The sequence below is a fragment of the Doryrhamphus excisus genome, unplaced genomic scaffold (assembly GCF_037039965.1).
Source record: "Doryrhamphus excisus strain RoL-2023G ecotype Guam unplaced genomic scaffold, RoL_Dexc_Guam_v1.1 HiC_scaffold_24, whole genome shotgun sequence".
Lineage (NCBI taxonomy): Eukaryota > Metazoa > Chordata > Actinopteri > Syngnathiformes > Syngnathidae > Doryrhamphus > Doryrhamphus excisus.
In genome coordinates, this window is record NW_027621862.1 from 3,243,558 (window position 1) to 3,260,131 (window position 16,574).

Consider the following 16,574-nt stretch of genomic DNA (forward strand, 5'->3'; position numbering starts at 1 on the left):
TTTGACTTGAATGCTGTTTTTGTTATGCGTGTCGTCTCACTTAATGGACTCATGGCTGAAGTACACACTGTGTACACTAGTGAGCACGTGCTCTTGCCGTGTCTGGCGAGTGATTTTTTTTTTTATAAACACACTCGGAGGAAAGAAAGGAGCGATTTCAAAGAATTATGTCACTTTGACATCAGCTGCGTTTCATTTAATGCATCAAGAGGGAAAAGACACATAGAAAAAAAATACACAATTCCAGATGTGTGCATTGTAGACGTCCATATATGGGCAAAAGAATGTGGGACTTTTTAATAAGTCCTATTACCAAGAATTTGTAATGTAATGGTTTTATTTCATTTGAACATGCATCAGATTACAATTGAATGCATCACATAATCAGTTCACAGTTCCACATGTCCAAAAGGAGTAGGAAGAAGCAAAGCTTATTAAATCCTACCCCTCCATCTGGTACTTTTACAATCAGTAACTGTTACATTTGTTCACTTCCTGCTTTCATAGTATTATAAAAAAATTTTTTTAATTAATTTAAATTAATTTTTTGATTTTAGTTTTATTTAATTTTATTTTTTTAATTTTATTTTTTATTTCAATTTTTTGTTATACTGTAGATTAGTAGTATAGACTGCATAGTAGTATTAATTAATTTTAATTAATTTTTTTATTTTAATTATTTTTTTATTTATTTTTTTTTATTTTATTTATTTTTTGTTATACTATAAATTAGTAGTATAGACTGCATAGTAGTATAGATTAACTAACTGCACACGAATCACACATTTGTTAAGTAAATATGGTAATGGTAATGGTAATGGTAATGGTTTAATTTCATTTGAACATGCATCAGATTACAATTGAATGCATCCCATAATCAGTTCACAGTTCCACATGTCCAAAAGGAGTAGGAAGAAGCAAAGCTTATTAAATCCTACCCCTCCATCTGGTACTTTTACAATCAGTAACTGTTACATTTGTTCACTTCCTGCTTTCCTAATATAATTTAAGTTTTTTTATTAATTTTAATTATTTTTTTGATTTTAATTTTATTTTTTTAATTGTAATATTTTTTTATTTTAATATTTTTTTATTTTAATTTTTTGTTATACTATGGATTAGTAGTATAGACTGCATAGTAGTATAGATTATCCTCACGAGGGTCGCAGAGGGTGCTGGAGCCTATCCCAGCTGTCTTCGGACGAGAGGCGGGGTACACCCTGGACTGGTGGCCAGCCAGCCAATCACAGGGCACATATAGACAAACAACCATTCACACTCACATTCATACCTATGGACAATTTGGAGTCGCTAATTAACCTAGCATGTTTTTGGAATGTGGGAGGAAACCGGAGTACCCGGAGAAAACCCACACATGCACGGCGGAGAACATGCAAACTCCACACAGAGATGGCGGAGTGTGGAATTGAACTTTGGTTTCCTAGCTGTGAGGCTTGAGCGCTAACCACTCGTCCACCGTGCAGCTTATAGTATTGTTATTTTGGACCCCCTCTGCAGTGTTGAGCCCTGAAAGGCTCGTGGTTGGAGTTTATCATCAGTGGTTACGTAATGTGCATCAAGGAGAAGCTGACCCCTCATGGTTGAGCTAATACCACATGCACAGACGGCGACAGTAACATCAAAGTAGGGGGGGGGGGTTATGTAGCTAATGCAAGCCGTGTGCCAGTCAATTCAATCTCCAGAGAGCCAACTTCTGTCTGATGCCTTCATCCGGGCTACTTCCCTAAAACCACATCCCAGTTGGTCGGAATGGTTTAGAGGGTGACAGTAACACTAGCCGGCTGGTGACAGGGCTTATCCTTATGTCATCACCGAAAAAAAAAAAAAAAGTACACACAAGTACTGTGTTTCACGCTGCAGAAGCTGGGAAGTTACATGTCGAGTGTGTCACACTTCTCAGAAAGCACACATAGCGTTTTATCAAGCCTTATGTAAACGCTATAACATGATCTTGTGTTGAGGCGACTTTCAGGAATACGTGTGAGACCCTCTAGGTCTGACCCGAACCGGAACCCGAAACTGAGTCATGATATATACATAAGGGTACTTTCACGTAATGTAATCCATTTCCAGGTGCTAAACTAAACTAGCCAAACTAGTACTAGCTAATTCATATTCAATCCAGTTCAATTTGAAAATGAGTGACTCAAAACATGCGATTGGAACAATGGAGCTTCAGGTTGTGCAGGGGCGTCAATGTGGTGATGTTGCGGGGACATGACTTTACTCCATTACTGTTTGGTAATGGTTTTATTTCATTTGAACATGCATCAGATTACAATTGAATGCATCACATAATCAGTTCACAGTTCCACATGTCCAAAAGGAGTAGGAAGAAGCAAAGCTTATTAAATCCTACCCCTCCATCTGGTGATTTTACAATCAGTAACTTACATTTGTTCACTTCCTGCTTTCCTAATATAATTAAAAATGTAATGTAATATTGTCAGGTATATGATAACTTCAATGAACATTAACCTTTCAAATGTATTTTATTTTATTTTATTTTATTTTATTTTATTTTATTTTATTTTATTTTATTTTATTTTATTTTATTTTTCCAAAAGGAGTAGGTAGAAGCAAAGATTATTAAATCCTACCCCTCCATCTGGTACTTTTACAATCAGTAACTGTTACATTTGTTCACTTCCTGCTTTCCTAATATAATTAAAAATGTTATATATTGTTGTTAAATAAAATGTTAAATATTTTATTTTATTTTATTTTATTTGTCCAAAAGGAGTAGGTAGAAGCAAAGCTTATTAAATCCTACCCTTCCATCTGGTACTTTTACAATCAGTAACTGTTACATTTGTTCACTTCCTGCTTTCCTAATATAATTTTAGTTTTTTTTTAAATTTTATTTTATTTGTCCAAAAGGAGTAGGTAGAAGCAAAGATTATTAAATCCTACCCCTCCATCTGGTACTTTTACAATCAGTAACTGTTACATTTGTTCACTTCCTGCTTTCCTAATATAATTTTAGTTTTTTTTTTAAAATTTATTTTATTTGTCCAAAAGGAGTAGGTAGAAGCAAAGATTATTAAATCCTACCCCTCCATCTGGTACTTTTACAATCAGTAACTGTTACATTTGTTCACTTCCTGCTTTCTTAATATAATTTGTTTTTTTTAATTTTATTTTATTTTTATTTATTTATTTTATTAATTTTTATTATCTTTATTATTTTTTTAAATTATTTTTATTATTTATGTTTCGTCATGTACCAAAGTAGGAGGTGATATGAGCATCCAATGCCATAATGGGTACCATAGTAAGTGTCAATATAGTGATATATATATATAGCACATCATGACTGGTTCAAGACTCTTTTTCATGCTGGTGGTGTCGAGTGCGTGTTGTCTTATATTTGCACATCTACATTGTTTATACAGGTGAGTTCATGGGTGACATGGCTGGTCCTGACTGCTAGTTCTATGGAAGAGAAAAGGGAAGTGTTCTCCCATCTGGTCCATGTAGCTAAGTGCTGTTGGAACATGGGGAACTATAATGGTGTCATGGAGTTCCTGGCAGGACTCAGGTAGGAACCATGATCCACATTGTTGTTGTTGTCTTGTCATTTAGTGTACTAAGTGTTGTTTTGTCCTCTGACAGATCCCGCAAAGTGCTGAAGATGTGGCAGTTCATGGACCAGTCCGACATTGAGACCATGAGGAGCCTGAAGGACGCCATGGCACAGCATGAGTCCTCCTCGGAGTACAAGAAGGTTGTCACCAGAGCGCTGAATATCCCAGGATGCAAAGTGAGTGAATGCAATTACGGCACTGTTTTTTGGAAACGCAATTAACGTTCTTATGGCGAAAGGAGGAATATTTTGATTGGTAAATTTAGCAGATGGCTCTCGCAACAAGACCAAAGTTATTTGGTTCTACCATATCTTACTTATTGTGTGGAAATATGGGGTAATAATTATAAAAGCAATTTTCACTCGCTAAATGTACTGCAAAAAAGGCCAGTAAGGATAATTCATAATGCCGCCTACGGAGAACATACTAACTCCTTATTTCTAAAATCACAAATACTTCAACTTGCTGATATAGTTCATCTTCAAACAGCTAATTAAATTAAATTAAATTAAATTAAATTAAATTAAATTAAATTAAATTAAATTAAATTAAATTAAATTAAATTAAATTAAATTAAATTAAATTAAATTAAATTAAATTAAATTAAATTAAATTAAATTAAATTAAATTAAATTAAATTAAATTAAATTAAATTAAATTAAATTAAATTAAATTAAATTAAATTAAATTAAATTAAATTAAATTAAATTAAATTAAATTAAATTAAATTAAATTAAATTATCCACTGTCCAATATCCAATATCCAATATCCAATCCACTCCACTCCACTCCACTCCACTCCACTCCACTCTCCAATCCAATTAAATTGTCATATCACCTCGTACTTCGGTACGGGACAAAACATTTTAATTAAAAAAAAAAACAACAACAAAAAACCCTTAAACTATATTAGAAAAGCAGGAAGTGAACAAATGTAACAGTTACTGATTGTAAATGTACCAGATGGAGGGGTAGGATTTAATAAGCTTTGCTTCTTCCTACTCCTTTTGGACATGTGGAACTGTGAACTGATTATGGGATGCATTCAATTGTAATCTGATGCATGTTCAAATGAAATAAAACCATTACCATTACCAACCCCTTATCTCCAAACGTAGGTGGTACCTTTCTGTGGGGTGTTCCTGAAAGAGCTGAGCGACGCATTAGATGGCACTGCAAGCATCATCAGCCTCAAACCACCTACGGATAACACAGAAGACACAATAGAGGTACGCACCATTTTACACAATCAGTTAACAAATTCATAAATTACCTCCTTTTTTTTTTTTTAAGTTTGTGTCCGACTACAGCGGACAGCATAACTTCTTGTCTCGCGTTGGCCCAGACGGTCTTCATGTGCCGGAGAAAGAGACCACAGTCAACAACATCCTGCAGATTATCAGGTTCGCTGCAAATTTGTTCAATAATATTATTATTATATATTAATTTAATATATTTAATTTAATAATTAATTTTATTTAATATATTTAAATATATAATTTAATATTTTATATATGTATATATATTTAATTTAATATTAATTTATATTTAATTTAATATATTATATTTTATATAATAAAATGATATTATTATATTATTATATTATTAATAATAATATCAAGCGTTAATAATATTATAAATATTATATATTAATTTAATATATTATAAATTTAGTAATTAATTTAATTTAATATATTCAAATATGTAATTTAATATTTTTATATATTTATATATATTTAATTTAATATTAATTTTATATTTCATTTAATTTAATATATTATATAATAACATTTATATTATTATATTATTATTATATTAATAATAATATCGAGCATTAAGAATATTATTAATGTTACATATTAATTAAATATATTATAAATTTAATAATTAATTTAATTTAATATATTTAAATATATAATTTAATATTTGTATATGTTTATATATATTTAATTTAATGTTATATTATATTTTATATTTAGTTTAATTAATTTTATTATATAAAATATAATATATAAAATATTAGTATATTTTTTATTATATTATTAATATTATACCAAGCGTTAATAATATTATTAATATTATATATTAATTCAATATATTATAAAGTTAATAATTAATTTAATTTAATATATTTAAATATATACTTTAATATTTTTATATATTTATATATATTTAATTTTATTTAATATATTATATTTTAAATAATAAAATTAATATAATTATTAATTTTTAATAATAATATTAACGCTCGATTCCCCCGTCCTGCGTTTTCCAGATCGTGTAATCGCAGTTTGGAGGCGGAGGATCCCGATGAAGCGTCCACCTGCCCTCAGTCTTCTTGCGGACCGACTCCGACATCCAGAAACAACTCCCTCAGGGACCGCTCCCGATATCAGTAAGTATTTAATAAATTACTACAATAGACATGGTATCTGTAAAGCTGAAGGTGGAGTTAAAGTGCAAAAGTGTGCAAAAACCAAAAGATTGGATGACAGAATTGAGAGAATTCTTCCTGTTATAAATGCCTGGAAGTCTCTGCAGTTGAGTAAAACAGATCTTCCCAGCCGCTACATGAGAAAAATAAATGATCTTAGATTGACTTCAGGTTCCGGTCACAGTGTAAATACATGCAGTTCTTCGGACTAAGGATTTGTACTTTGTTTGAGAGAGATGATGATGATGATCTGGTGTCAAAGAGGATAACAATAGCAGGTTGTCAGAACAGGAAGGAGGAAGGAGCTCTGGTCCTTTTCAATGCACTGATGGCACGGAGACGTTGACAACAGCTGGAATTTGGACGCAGTGTGGCTTGGTGGTGTTTGTGTAAAGGAAACCTGGATTATCTTCTGTGCTTGCGGACTGTTTTTTTTTCTTTGACTCTAAGATATTTTTTTATGTTAAAGGGGACTTATTATACTTTTTTCCACTTTTTTGACCTATAAATGTTGTTAAAATTATCCATTATCTTATTAATAAGATAATTAAAGCAGGCAGTTGTGGAAATCCAGCTTGAATAGGTGCAGATTCTGGAAGATCTATTGTTATTGTGTGTAGCTGCTCTATAGGAGTCCACAACTCAAGTCCATAACTCGACCCGGTTATAATAATATGACTTTAAAGCAGGGGTCTCAAACTTAATTTACTTGGGGGCCACTGGAGCTAGGGTCTGGGTGAGACTGGGCCGCATCAGGCTTTCCAAAAAAAAGAAAAAACACATTTATTAAAAACAAAAAAATTAAAAAAATTTTGCTTTGGTTCCGATTTTCTACAAAAAAAGCTCTGATAAAACATTCCACTGTTCTCAAATATCTTACTTTTTATTTTTCTGCACAAAATAAGATGAAAAATAAATAAACAAATCAAGAATAAAGAAAATCAATCAGTATTAAATAAATATAATAATAATAATAAAACACCAAATAATAAAAACCTAAGAAACCACATATACTTGGTGGGTAGACAAATTATTTTTTTCAGATTAAAATGAACAAAGCATTATTAGAGCCCTGTAGACATGACAAAACACGACTATAGTCACATTTATACTTTTTATTTACAACATATTGCGCAACTGCAGGGTCTTGAGACACATGCTAACTCGCAAACTAGAGAGCTAGCGACCTAAACGGTAGCCTTCAAGTTATTTCCTTTCAACTTAAATAGCCAAAAACTTAACCACTTCCACACGGATAGGGAGGATAACTATTAACAGTTATTTAACCTTTAACATGAACATTAATGAAACGTAATAATTTTTTCTGGGTACATGATACCATACAGCATCCATATCAAACTTGCGCGGGCCGCACTAACGTTAAACTTTCATATCAAGGCGGGGGCCACATTTGGCCCACGGGCCACGTGTTTGAGACCCCTGCTCTAAGTTATTGTTTTATGTTAAAGGGGACTTATTATGCTTTTTCCATTTTTCTGACCTATAAATGTTGTTAAAATGATCCATTATCTTATTAATAAGATAATTAAAGCACACCATTGTGGAAATCCAGCTTGAATAGGTGCAGATTCTGGAAGATCTATAATTATTGTAGCTGCTCTAGAGGAATCCACAATTCAATACAAAGAAAATGCCGAAAAATGAGCATAATGGGTCCACTTTAAAGCACGGGATAAGACTAAGTGGTCCTTCTGTTCTTTTTCCTGTCTCCCATTCCAGTTCCCAATCATTTAGGATGTCCCAAGAATCAAAAAATGTCTTGTAAGTTTGGTTTATGATTATCGAGTTTCAGAGTTTTTAACATCGGTGCATGATGCGTTCTCAATCAGCTGCTGTTGTTGTCTCCACATTGCACTTTAATGCATTTTCTCATAAATTGCAACACAAGAAGTCTGACATTTTTCCGATAAAAATGTTTAGTATTATAAAAGAATAAGGCATTATTTTACAGTGACAAGAAACAAATGGATGGATGGATGTTTAATCATATTTTTATAGGAAAAGGTTTAGTAATATTCATTCATTCATTCATTTTCTACCGCTTTTTCCTCACGGGGTGTGCTGGAGCCTATCCCAGCTGTCTTCAGGGCGGGAGGCGGGGTACACCCTGGACTGGTCGCTAGCCAGCCAATCACAGGGCACATATAGACAAACAACCATTCACACTCACATTCATACCTATGGACAATTTGCAGTCGCTAATTAACCTAGCATGTTTTTGGAATGTGGGAGGAAACCGGAGTACCCGGAGAAAACCCGGCCAGAAATGGCCGAGGGTGGAATCGAACTCAGGTCTCCTAGTTGTGTGCCCTACGCGCTAACCACTCAGTCCATAATACAGTCATTAAGTTTCAGAAATTCATAAATTAATTAATTGATCGCTGTCTTGTGGTTGACTATAGCCTATTATTAGTCTAATCAAATACTGCAATACATTCATTCATTCATTTTCTACCTCTTATCCTCACGAGGGTGCTGGGGTGCTGGAGCCTATCCCAGCTGTCTTCAGTACCAGATGTCCTCCATCTGGTACTTTTACAATCAGTAACTGTTACATTTGTTCACTTCCTGCTTTCCTAATATAATTAAAGTTTTTTTTAATTAATTTTAATTAATTTTTTTATTTAAATTTTATTTTTTTAATTTTATTTTATTTATTTTTTTTGTTTTGTTACTATACTGTCTTCAGGCAAGAGGCGGGGTACACCCTGGACTGGTGGCCAGCCAGCCAATCACAGGGCACATATAGACAAACAACCATTCACACTCACATTCATACCTATGGACAATTTGGAGTCGCTAATTAACCTAGCATGTTTTTGGAATGTCGGAGGAAACCGGAGTACCCGGAATAAAACCCACGCATGCACGGGGAGAATTGAACTCGGGTCACCTCGCTATGAGGTCTGCACGTTATTTTTTTGCATGTATGTTTGTGTTGCTTCTTTTTCTGTACAAACAGGCTGGATGATAAGAGGGTTCACTCTGTGCATGTTGTGTATAAAACATGATCCGATGTCAATTTCAGCACTTTTGCACATTGTCTTGTGACATAGAAAATACCTTACTTGGGTTGTTTATATTGTTTATTTTTCTATATTGTGTATTTTGTACTGCTAACTGACTCTTGCTGCAATACAAATTTCCCCACTGAAGGACGAATAAAGGCATATCTTAATTTTAATATACAAGATATCCAAAATATACACATAGTATTCCACAGGAGCACATGCAGGAGCAGATATATTCATTTTAGTGCAATGATAAACGGGTCATAGTGCAAATACTGACTGGTGTGTACAGATGAGTAGTACACAATACACATATGAGTGTATTGTAATGAGTTGTTAAATACATAAATATGATTGAGGTAGTAACAGTGATGGAAAATATTGCACATTTGCATTATGCTAATGACCGGACAACTTCAGTGGGTTTCTGGTTTATTTCTCCATTGTTTTTGACAATAACAAAAGTGAATAATAATAATAGTAATAATAATAATAATACATTTTATTTGTTTTTCGCTTTTCAAAATACTCAAAGACACTTCACACGGAGTGAATGGTGGCAAAGAGTTTCAGTGGGTGTGTGGGGGGTGGGGGGGGGGGCAGTGATGGAGAAGGCTCTGTCTCCCCAGTTTTATTAAGTCATTACATTTATTATCATACAAGGCTTTTAAACTGAGCTTAATCTTAAGCTTAATGGCAAGTTGAAGTCTGGATTATTCCTCTGTGGTATCTTCAGGTTCATGGTTGGGGACTTATCCGACTCTGAAGGCGACCTCTCGTCGGAGCCTGCAGCTAACGAGACGGAGTTCCAAGGCACGGAGGAAACACACAAAGCGTTCTGCCATGGCACTGAGCTCATTCCTTGGTAGGAATTCCTTCCCACAAGACCGGGAAAAAAAAAATCAAATATGAACCTGACCTCAATCAAAATACAAAAACAACAATCTGACACATAATTATTATTATTTTTTTTAAAGGTATGTATTATCGCTACAACCAGATGTGCACCAATTCCTGCTGCAAGGAGCCACGGTCATCCACTACGACCAGGACAGCCACCTAACGGCCCGTTGTTTGCTTAGACTCCAGCCTGACAACGCAACTCTCACTTGGGGTAAATTGATCATTTCTAATTATCTATAAATTCATCACATATGAAGAGCTTGCAACCAAAAGGCGCTAAATCCATTTTTGACTGATTTCGAGAAAATCAATGATTTTTAATTACGCACATATCAATCTATTTGGTCATTAAGTCTATGTTGCAAATGAAAGCGCTATCAATATAGGTCATAAAAATGCATGCTATAAAAATCCTGCACACACCATGTATTTTATTATTTTTTTTTAATTAATTTTTTTTTTCGGATTTAGCGCCTTTTGGCTGAAATTACGGATTTAGCGCCTTTTGGCTGAAATTACAGATTTAGCGCCTTTTGGCTGAAATTACGGATTTAGCGCCTTTTGGCTGAAATTACGGATTTAGCGCCTTTTGGCTGAAATTACGGATTTAGCGCCTTTTGGCTGAAATAAATTTGAAGTCACCTTTAACTTCTTCAATGGCATTGTTGTAAAAGAATGTAAGGTGCTTTAATGTGCTATGCTAATAAAATAATCACAACATAGAAGCCATTCTCAACATACAATACAAAATCATTATTATTAATTAAATTAATAAAAATGTTATTAAAAGCAGTGCTCATATTTGACTGCACCATGAAGGTGACAGTGACAAAAATCATCTCATTACAAATTCTTTACATTGTATGTTTTTTAGTACAAGTAAAATAATGTTTGCCTTTTATGGCGTAAAAAAAACTTCCATGTTACAGAATACTGTAAAAACACAATTTGTGTTCTCCTGAATTGCATAACATACTGTAACTATCATACTTACGTGTACTTAATGTACACAAACAAAACAGGATGCGTACTGATACCGGCTTTCTGTATGTGCAGTGACAATTGTATTCTTCTCTCTGATTGGTCAGATTATCAATAGATGGGAAACTTGGGCCAATCAGAATAAAGAATTAAAAAAAATGATTTAGCTTCTTTTGGTTGAAATCTGAAATGGAAATAGCGCCTTTTGGTTGAAAGCATAAATTTCATATCACTTTTTTTTCATATTTTTTAAAATGATTTCAAAACCAAAATATGTGATTTGGATACACATGACAGAGGTCTATTAAACTTATGAAAAACATGCAAATTAGTGAAAATTGGATTTAGCGCCTTTTGGTTGAAAGCATAAATTTCATATCACTTTTTTTTCATATTTTTTAAAATGATTTCAAAACCAAAATATGTGATTTGGATACACATGACAGAGGTCTATTAAACTTATGAAAAACATGCAAATTAGTGAAAATTGGATTTAGCGCCTTTTGGTTGAAAGCATAAATTTCATATCACTTTTTTTTCATATTTTTTAAAATGATTTCAAGACCAAAATATGTGATTTGGATACACATGACAGAGGTCTATTAAACTTATGAAAAACATGCAAATTAGTGAAAATTGGATTTAGCGCCTTTTGGTTGCAAGCTCTTCATATGTCATAAACATAACGACAATAACATTTATTTAATGTTACTAAATGACAGGTAAGCCTCAATGTGGAGGTGTCGCACCACCGGGACCGGGTCAAGCTGTGGTAGCAGGACTTGCCGAGGGTCTACTTGACCTTCTTGTGGTGAAGGTGTGCTGCCGTGTGTTTTAATGTGCAATACGGTGGTTTATGTGTGTCATAAACGAGACGACGGGGATCAGTTTTGTGTGTTTGAACATGCAGGCCGTGTTCCTGGGTCACCAAGGGGTGGACGTCCATGCCGTGTGCTTGCAGAATAAACTAAGCCAGATGACGGTGGAAGAGAATGGTCTCAGTATCCTCTACGGGGTCAATACTACTGAGAACAGGTCTGGAATCTAGTACCTATATGGATAACTTACTTCTCTTGTTCGTCCAATCAGAAGCCAGAATGCATTGTAGATGCATGCATGGGTTTGCAAACCAAAACGAAAATTTCTTATGCTTTGGTGTTAAAGCAGGGGTCACCAACCTTTTTGAGGCCGCAAATAAGACACATACATTTTTCTTCAAAAATAGAAAACCCGTCCAGAAATGGCCGAGGGTGGAATCGAACTCAGGTCTCCTAGCTGTGTGACTTACACGCTAACCACTCAGTCCATAATAAAGTCATTAAGTTTCAGAAATTCATAAATGAATTAATTGATCGCTGCCTTGTGGTTGACTATAGCCTATTATTAGTCAAATCAAATACTGCAATGCATTAAATAAAATGTAAAGAAAAATTCTACATAAAGATAAAAATAACTTTTTTTTTTCTTTAAATACGTAAAGAAAAAAGCGGTGAGCGGACGCGTGCGCACACATGAACTTTGACTTGAGTCAAGAGTTCGTTATAAAATATTTTTGTTTTAATTTTTTGATGTTATAAGACGATTAAAAATTACATTAATGTAAAAAAAATTCTGCTTAAAAATTTAAAGCACAAAATAACAATGATCATTTTTAGAAGATGCCTCGCCGGGTGCCTTAAGTGGTTCCACATGGGCGCATGGGCGCCCACGGGCACAGCGTTGGTGACCCCTTGGTGTTAAGAAACTTACTGAGCTCGGTGTGGAAGTCGCAGGGTTGCCGACCACTGCTTTATTTTATGTTGTTTTATAATAATAATAATAAATTTTATTTGTATAGTGCTTTTCAGAGTACTCAAAGACGCTTTACAGTCGAGAAAAATAAATAAAAAATAGAGTAGAGTAAAAACAGAGTAAACGATGCATTAAAATACAATATCCAAACATGTACTTCATATTTTTGTAATAACTTCCAACAGACTGCTGCACTTTGTCGCCCCCAACTACACCACGCAAATGCTGTACAAGGGTCTGTCAGAGTTGGTGAATGCCACCAGGAAGCTGAAGAAGTTTCCGGACCAAAGGCTGCAGTGGCTCAGGAGGCAGTATGTCAGTCTTTATCAGGTAATGGTAATGGTTTAATTTCATTTGAACATGCATCAGATTGCAATTGAATGCATCACATAATCAGTTCACTGTTCCACATGTCCAAAAGGAGTAGGAAGAAGCAAAGCTTATTAAATCCTACCCCTCCATCTGGTACTTTTACAATCAGGAACTGTTACATTTGTTCACTTCCTGCTTTCCTAATATAGTTTAATACAAAAAAAATAATATTTAAAAAAAAATAATAATTTAAATGTTTAAATGTTTACATGTTTACATTTTTACATTTTTACATTTTTACATTTTTACATTTTTACATTTTTACATTTTTACATTTTTACATTTTTTATTAAATTAAATTACATTGCATTACATTACATTACAGTATAAATTAAATTAAATTAAATTAAATTAAATTAAATTAAATTAAATTAAATTAAATTAAATTAAATTAAATTAAATTAAATTAAATTAAATTAAATTAAATTAAATTAAATTAAATTAAATTATAAATTAAATTACATTATAAATTAAATTTTAAATTACATTACATTACATTATAAATTAAATTTTAAATTACATTACATTATAAATTAAATTAAATTAAATTAAATTAAATTAAATTAAATTAAATTAAATTAAATTAAATTAAATTAAATTAAATTACATTATAAATTAAATTTTAAATTAAATTTTAAATTAAATTAAATTAAATTAAATTAAATTAAATTAAATTAAATTAAATTAAATTAAATTAAATTAAATTAAATTAAATTAAATTAAATTAAATTAAATTAAATTAAATTAAATTAAATTAAATTAAATTAAATTAAATTATTGTCACATACCGAAGTACAAGGTGATATGACCCTCCAATGACATAATATTTTTAGCCTTATGCATTATTTTAGCTGTTTGGCGATGAACTATGTCAGCAAGTTGAAGGTATAAAATATATATATTCTTTCAATTATGCGTACATCAATCGTCTATACTGTGTGTTGAATCCTATCTTTCTGTATGTCTATGTCTGCCAGGAGGAGGGTCGATACGAGGGGCCGACGCTACCTCAGGCTATTGAGCTATTTGGTGGGCGAAGGTGGAACATGGGAGCAAGTGGAGGTGAAAAGTCTGCAACCCCCAAAAACAGTCCTCTGGGCATCAGTGACAAGGCCAAAAAGAAGAAGAAGATTCTTGTCAGGGTTAGTATTTTAATATGCGCACATAATATGAGTTATTTATTTCGCATATTAAATTGAATGTGGACACAGGGGGACAGCGGGGATGCCACTGATGATGAGATGGTGTCCAGGAAAACACGCAGCTGTAAGGAGGGCCTGTATCGGAACGGACCAGAGTCCGACAGCATAGACCAAGAGGATCCAGGTTACTAATTAGAATGCGACTGATGTCTTTTGAAAAACGTCCATCAATCATCTTTATCTTCCATAGACGACAGCTTCCCGGGACCGTTGTCCCTGTGCTCTAAAGGAAGTCCAGGACTACTGGCCTCTTCTTCTTCTTCCTCCTCATCCTCCAGCATGGCAAGCTCCAACCAATCCCATCCACAATCCTCTCCGATCCTCTCAGGGACCTCCAAGGCGCAGCCAGGGTATGATCACAATAAATAACCGTGATTTTAGTAGGTTGGGTTTTATTGAAATTGGATATTTCTGCATTGAAGGGCGTGGAGCAGCAGGTCGTGGCACGGTCGTGGCAAAGGATGTTTCAAAGGCTTCCAGAACCTCATCATCTCTGACAGCACCATGAGCTTCATCGAGTTTGTGGAGCTCTTCAAGTCATTCAGGTAGACATTTGTTGCATATTTTGTATCTTTTCAACCGTAAAATATAGCAATGTAAAAAGTATGAAATAACAAATATAAGGAATTTAATTTAATTTAATTTAATTTAATTTAATTTAATTTAATTTAATTTAATTTAATTTAATTTAATTTAATTTAATTTAATTTAATTTAATTTAATTTAATTTAATTTAATTTAATTTAATTTAAAGAGAAAAAAGACTAGTCATCTTATATTTGGGTCAATGCAATATACTGTATATGGGTCAATAGATATCTATATTAATGACAGCTACAAAATTCCAGCAGAAATTTTTATGGGCATGCAGCCTGTGCTGTGCCATGCTGCCAAGCAATGCTGTGCATACATAACATGAGGAATTTACCAAAACTGTAAACATGCTAACTGTTAGCATGCTAGCATCTAGCGAGAAGGCACTCTATGGCGAAAGCGTCAAGGTGGTCCTACAATATCCCTGCATCACGCCATGTCTGCATGAGCCTTTTAGATGTGAGGAATACTGCTAAAATGTTCACATGCTAACAGATATCATGCTAGCACCAAAAGTGCAGAGAAAACATTCCTACATCATGCCATGTGTATGTAGGCCTTTAAATAGGACTAAAATAGCCAAAATTCCAACATGCTAACAGTTAGCATGGCAACACCTAGCAAGACAGCACTAAGTGGCGAAAGTGCCAAGGCAGTTCCGTAGTGTCCACACATCATGCCATTCATTTAGATATGCATAAAAAATCAAAATGATAACATGCTAACGGTTAGCATGGTGACACCTAGCAAGATAGTGCTAAGTGGCGAAAGTGCCAAGGCAGTTCCATAGTGTCCACACATCATGCCATTCATTTAGATATGCATTAAAAAGGCAAAATGATAACATGCTAACAGTTAGCATGGCGACACCTAGCAAGACAGCACTAAGTGGCGAAAGTGCCAAGGCGGTTCTGTAGTGTCCACACATCATGCCGTGTGTATTTTCACTTAGATATGCATAAAAAAGTCAAAATGACAACATGCTAACAGTTAGCATGGAGACACCTAGCAAGACAGCACTAAGTGGTGAAAGTGCCAAGGCGGTTCCGTAGTGTCCACACATCATGCCGTGTGTGTATTTTCATTGAGATATGCATAAAAGAATCAAAATGATAACATGCTAACGGTTAGCATGGCGACACCTAGCACGACAGCACTAATTGGCGAAAGTGCTAAGGTGGTTCCGTAGTGTCCACACATCATGCCGTGTGTGTATTTTCATTTAGATATGCATAAAAAAGTCAAAATGCTAACATGCTAACAGTTAGCATAGTAGCATTTAGCAAGAAAACACCAAGTCCCAAAAGTGTCCCGTGTCCCTACATCATGCCACATGTGTATTTGCCCTTAGACATGAAAAAAAATAGCTAACATGCTAACGCATGTTGCCTTTGTACCTGTCAGTGTGGGCCTGCATTGCAGTGCATGCCCATAATTAATACATTGAACAATAATTTTAATGTAATTACATGTTGACTACGTTTTTTCCCCCCCAGTATTCGGAGCAGGAAGGACCTGAAGGAGCTTTTTGACACATACGCCGTCCCCTGTAGTCAATCCACGCCAGAGTTGACTCCTCTCTACACCAACCTGAAGATTGATGACAGAGATGTGGGCCTTCAACCAGACCTTGGTACTGACTCACTAATGAAATAAC

At 33.9% G+C, this 16,574-nt stretch overlaps 1 protein-coding gene across 1 annotated transcript in view; it reads left to right on the forward strand.

The window, feature by feature from the left end:
• plce1 (phospholipase C, epsilon 1) overlaps positions 1-16,574 on the forward strand; it is a 90,085-nt gene that overhangs the window by 48,524 nt on the left and 24,987 nt on the right. Inside the window, exons 10-24 of the mRNA XM_078788841.1 lie at positions 3,417-3,562; positions 3,637-3,784; positions 4,727-4,837; positions 4,902-5,011; positions 5,884-6,003; positions 9,811-9,939; positions 10,052-10,188; positions 11,681-11,775; positions 11,869-11,993; positions 12,935-13,079; positions 14,099-14,263; positions 14,333-14,447; positions 14,514-14,673; positions 14,746-14,868; positions 16,414-16,550. Coding sequence (XP_078644967.1) covers positions 3,417-3,562; positions 3,637-3,784; positions 4,727-4,837; positions 4,902-5,011; positions 5,884-6,003; positions 9,811-9,939; positions 10,052-10,188; positions 11,681-11,775; positions 11,869-11,993; positions 12,935-13,079; positions 14,099-14,263; positions 14,333-14,447; positions 14,514-14,673; positions 14,746-14,868; positions 16,414-16,550 — 1,966 coding nt within the window. The remainder of the gene's footprint in view (positions 1-3,416; positions 3,563-3,636; positions 3,785-4,726; positions 4,838-4,901; positions 5,012-5,883; positions 6,004-9,810; positions 9,940-10,051; positions 10,189-11,680; positions 11,776-11,868; positions 11,994-12,934; positions 13,080-14,098; positions 14,264-14,332; positions 14,448-14,513; positions 14,674-14,745; positions 14,869-16,413; positions 16,551-16,574) is intronic.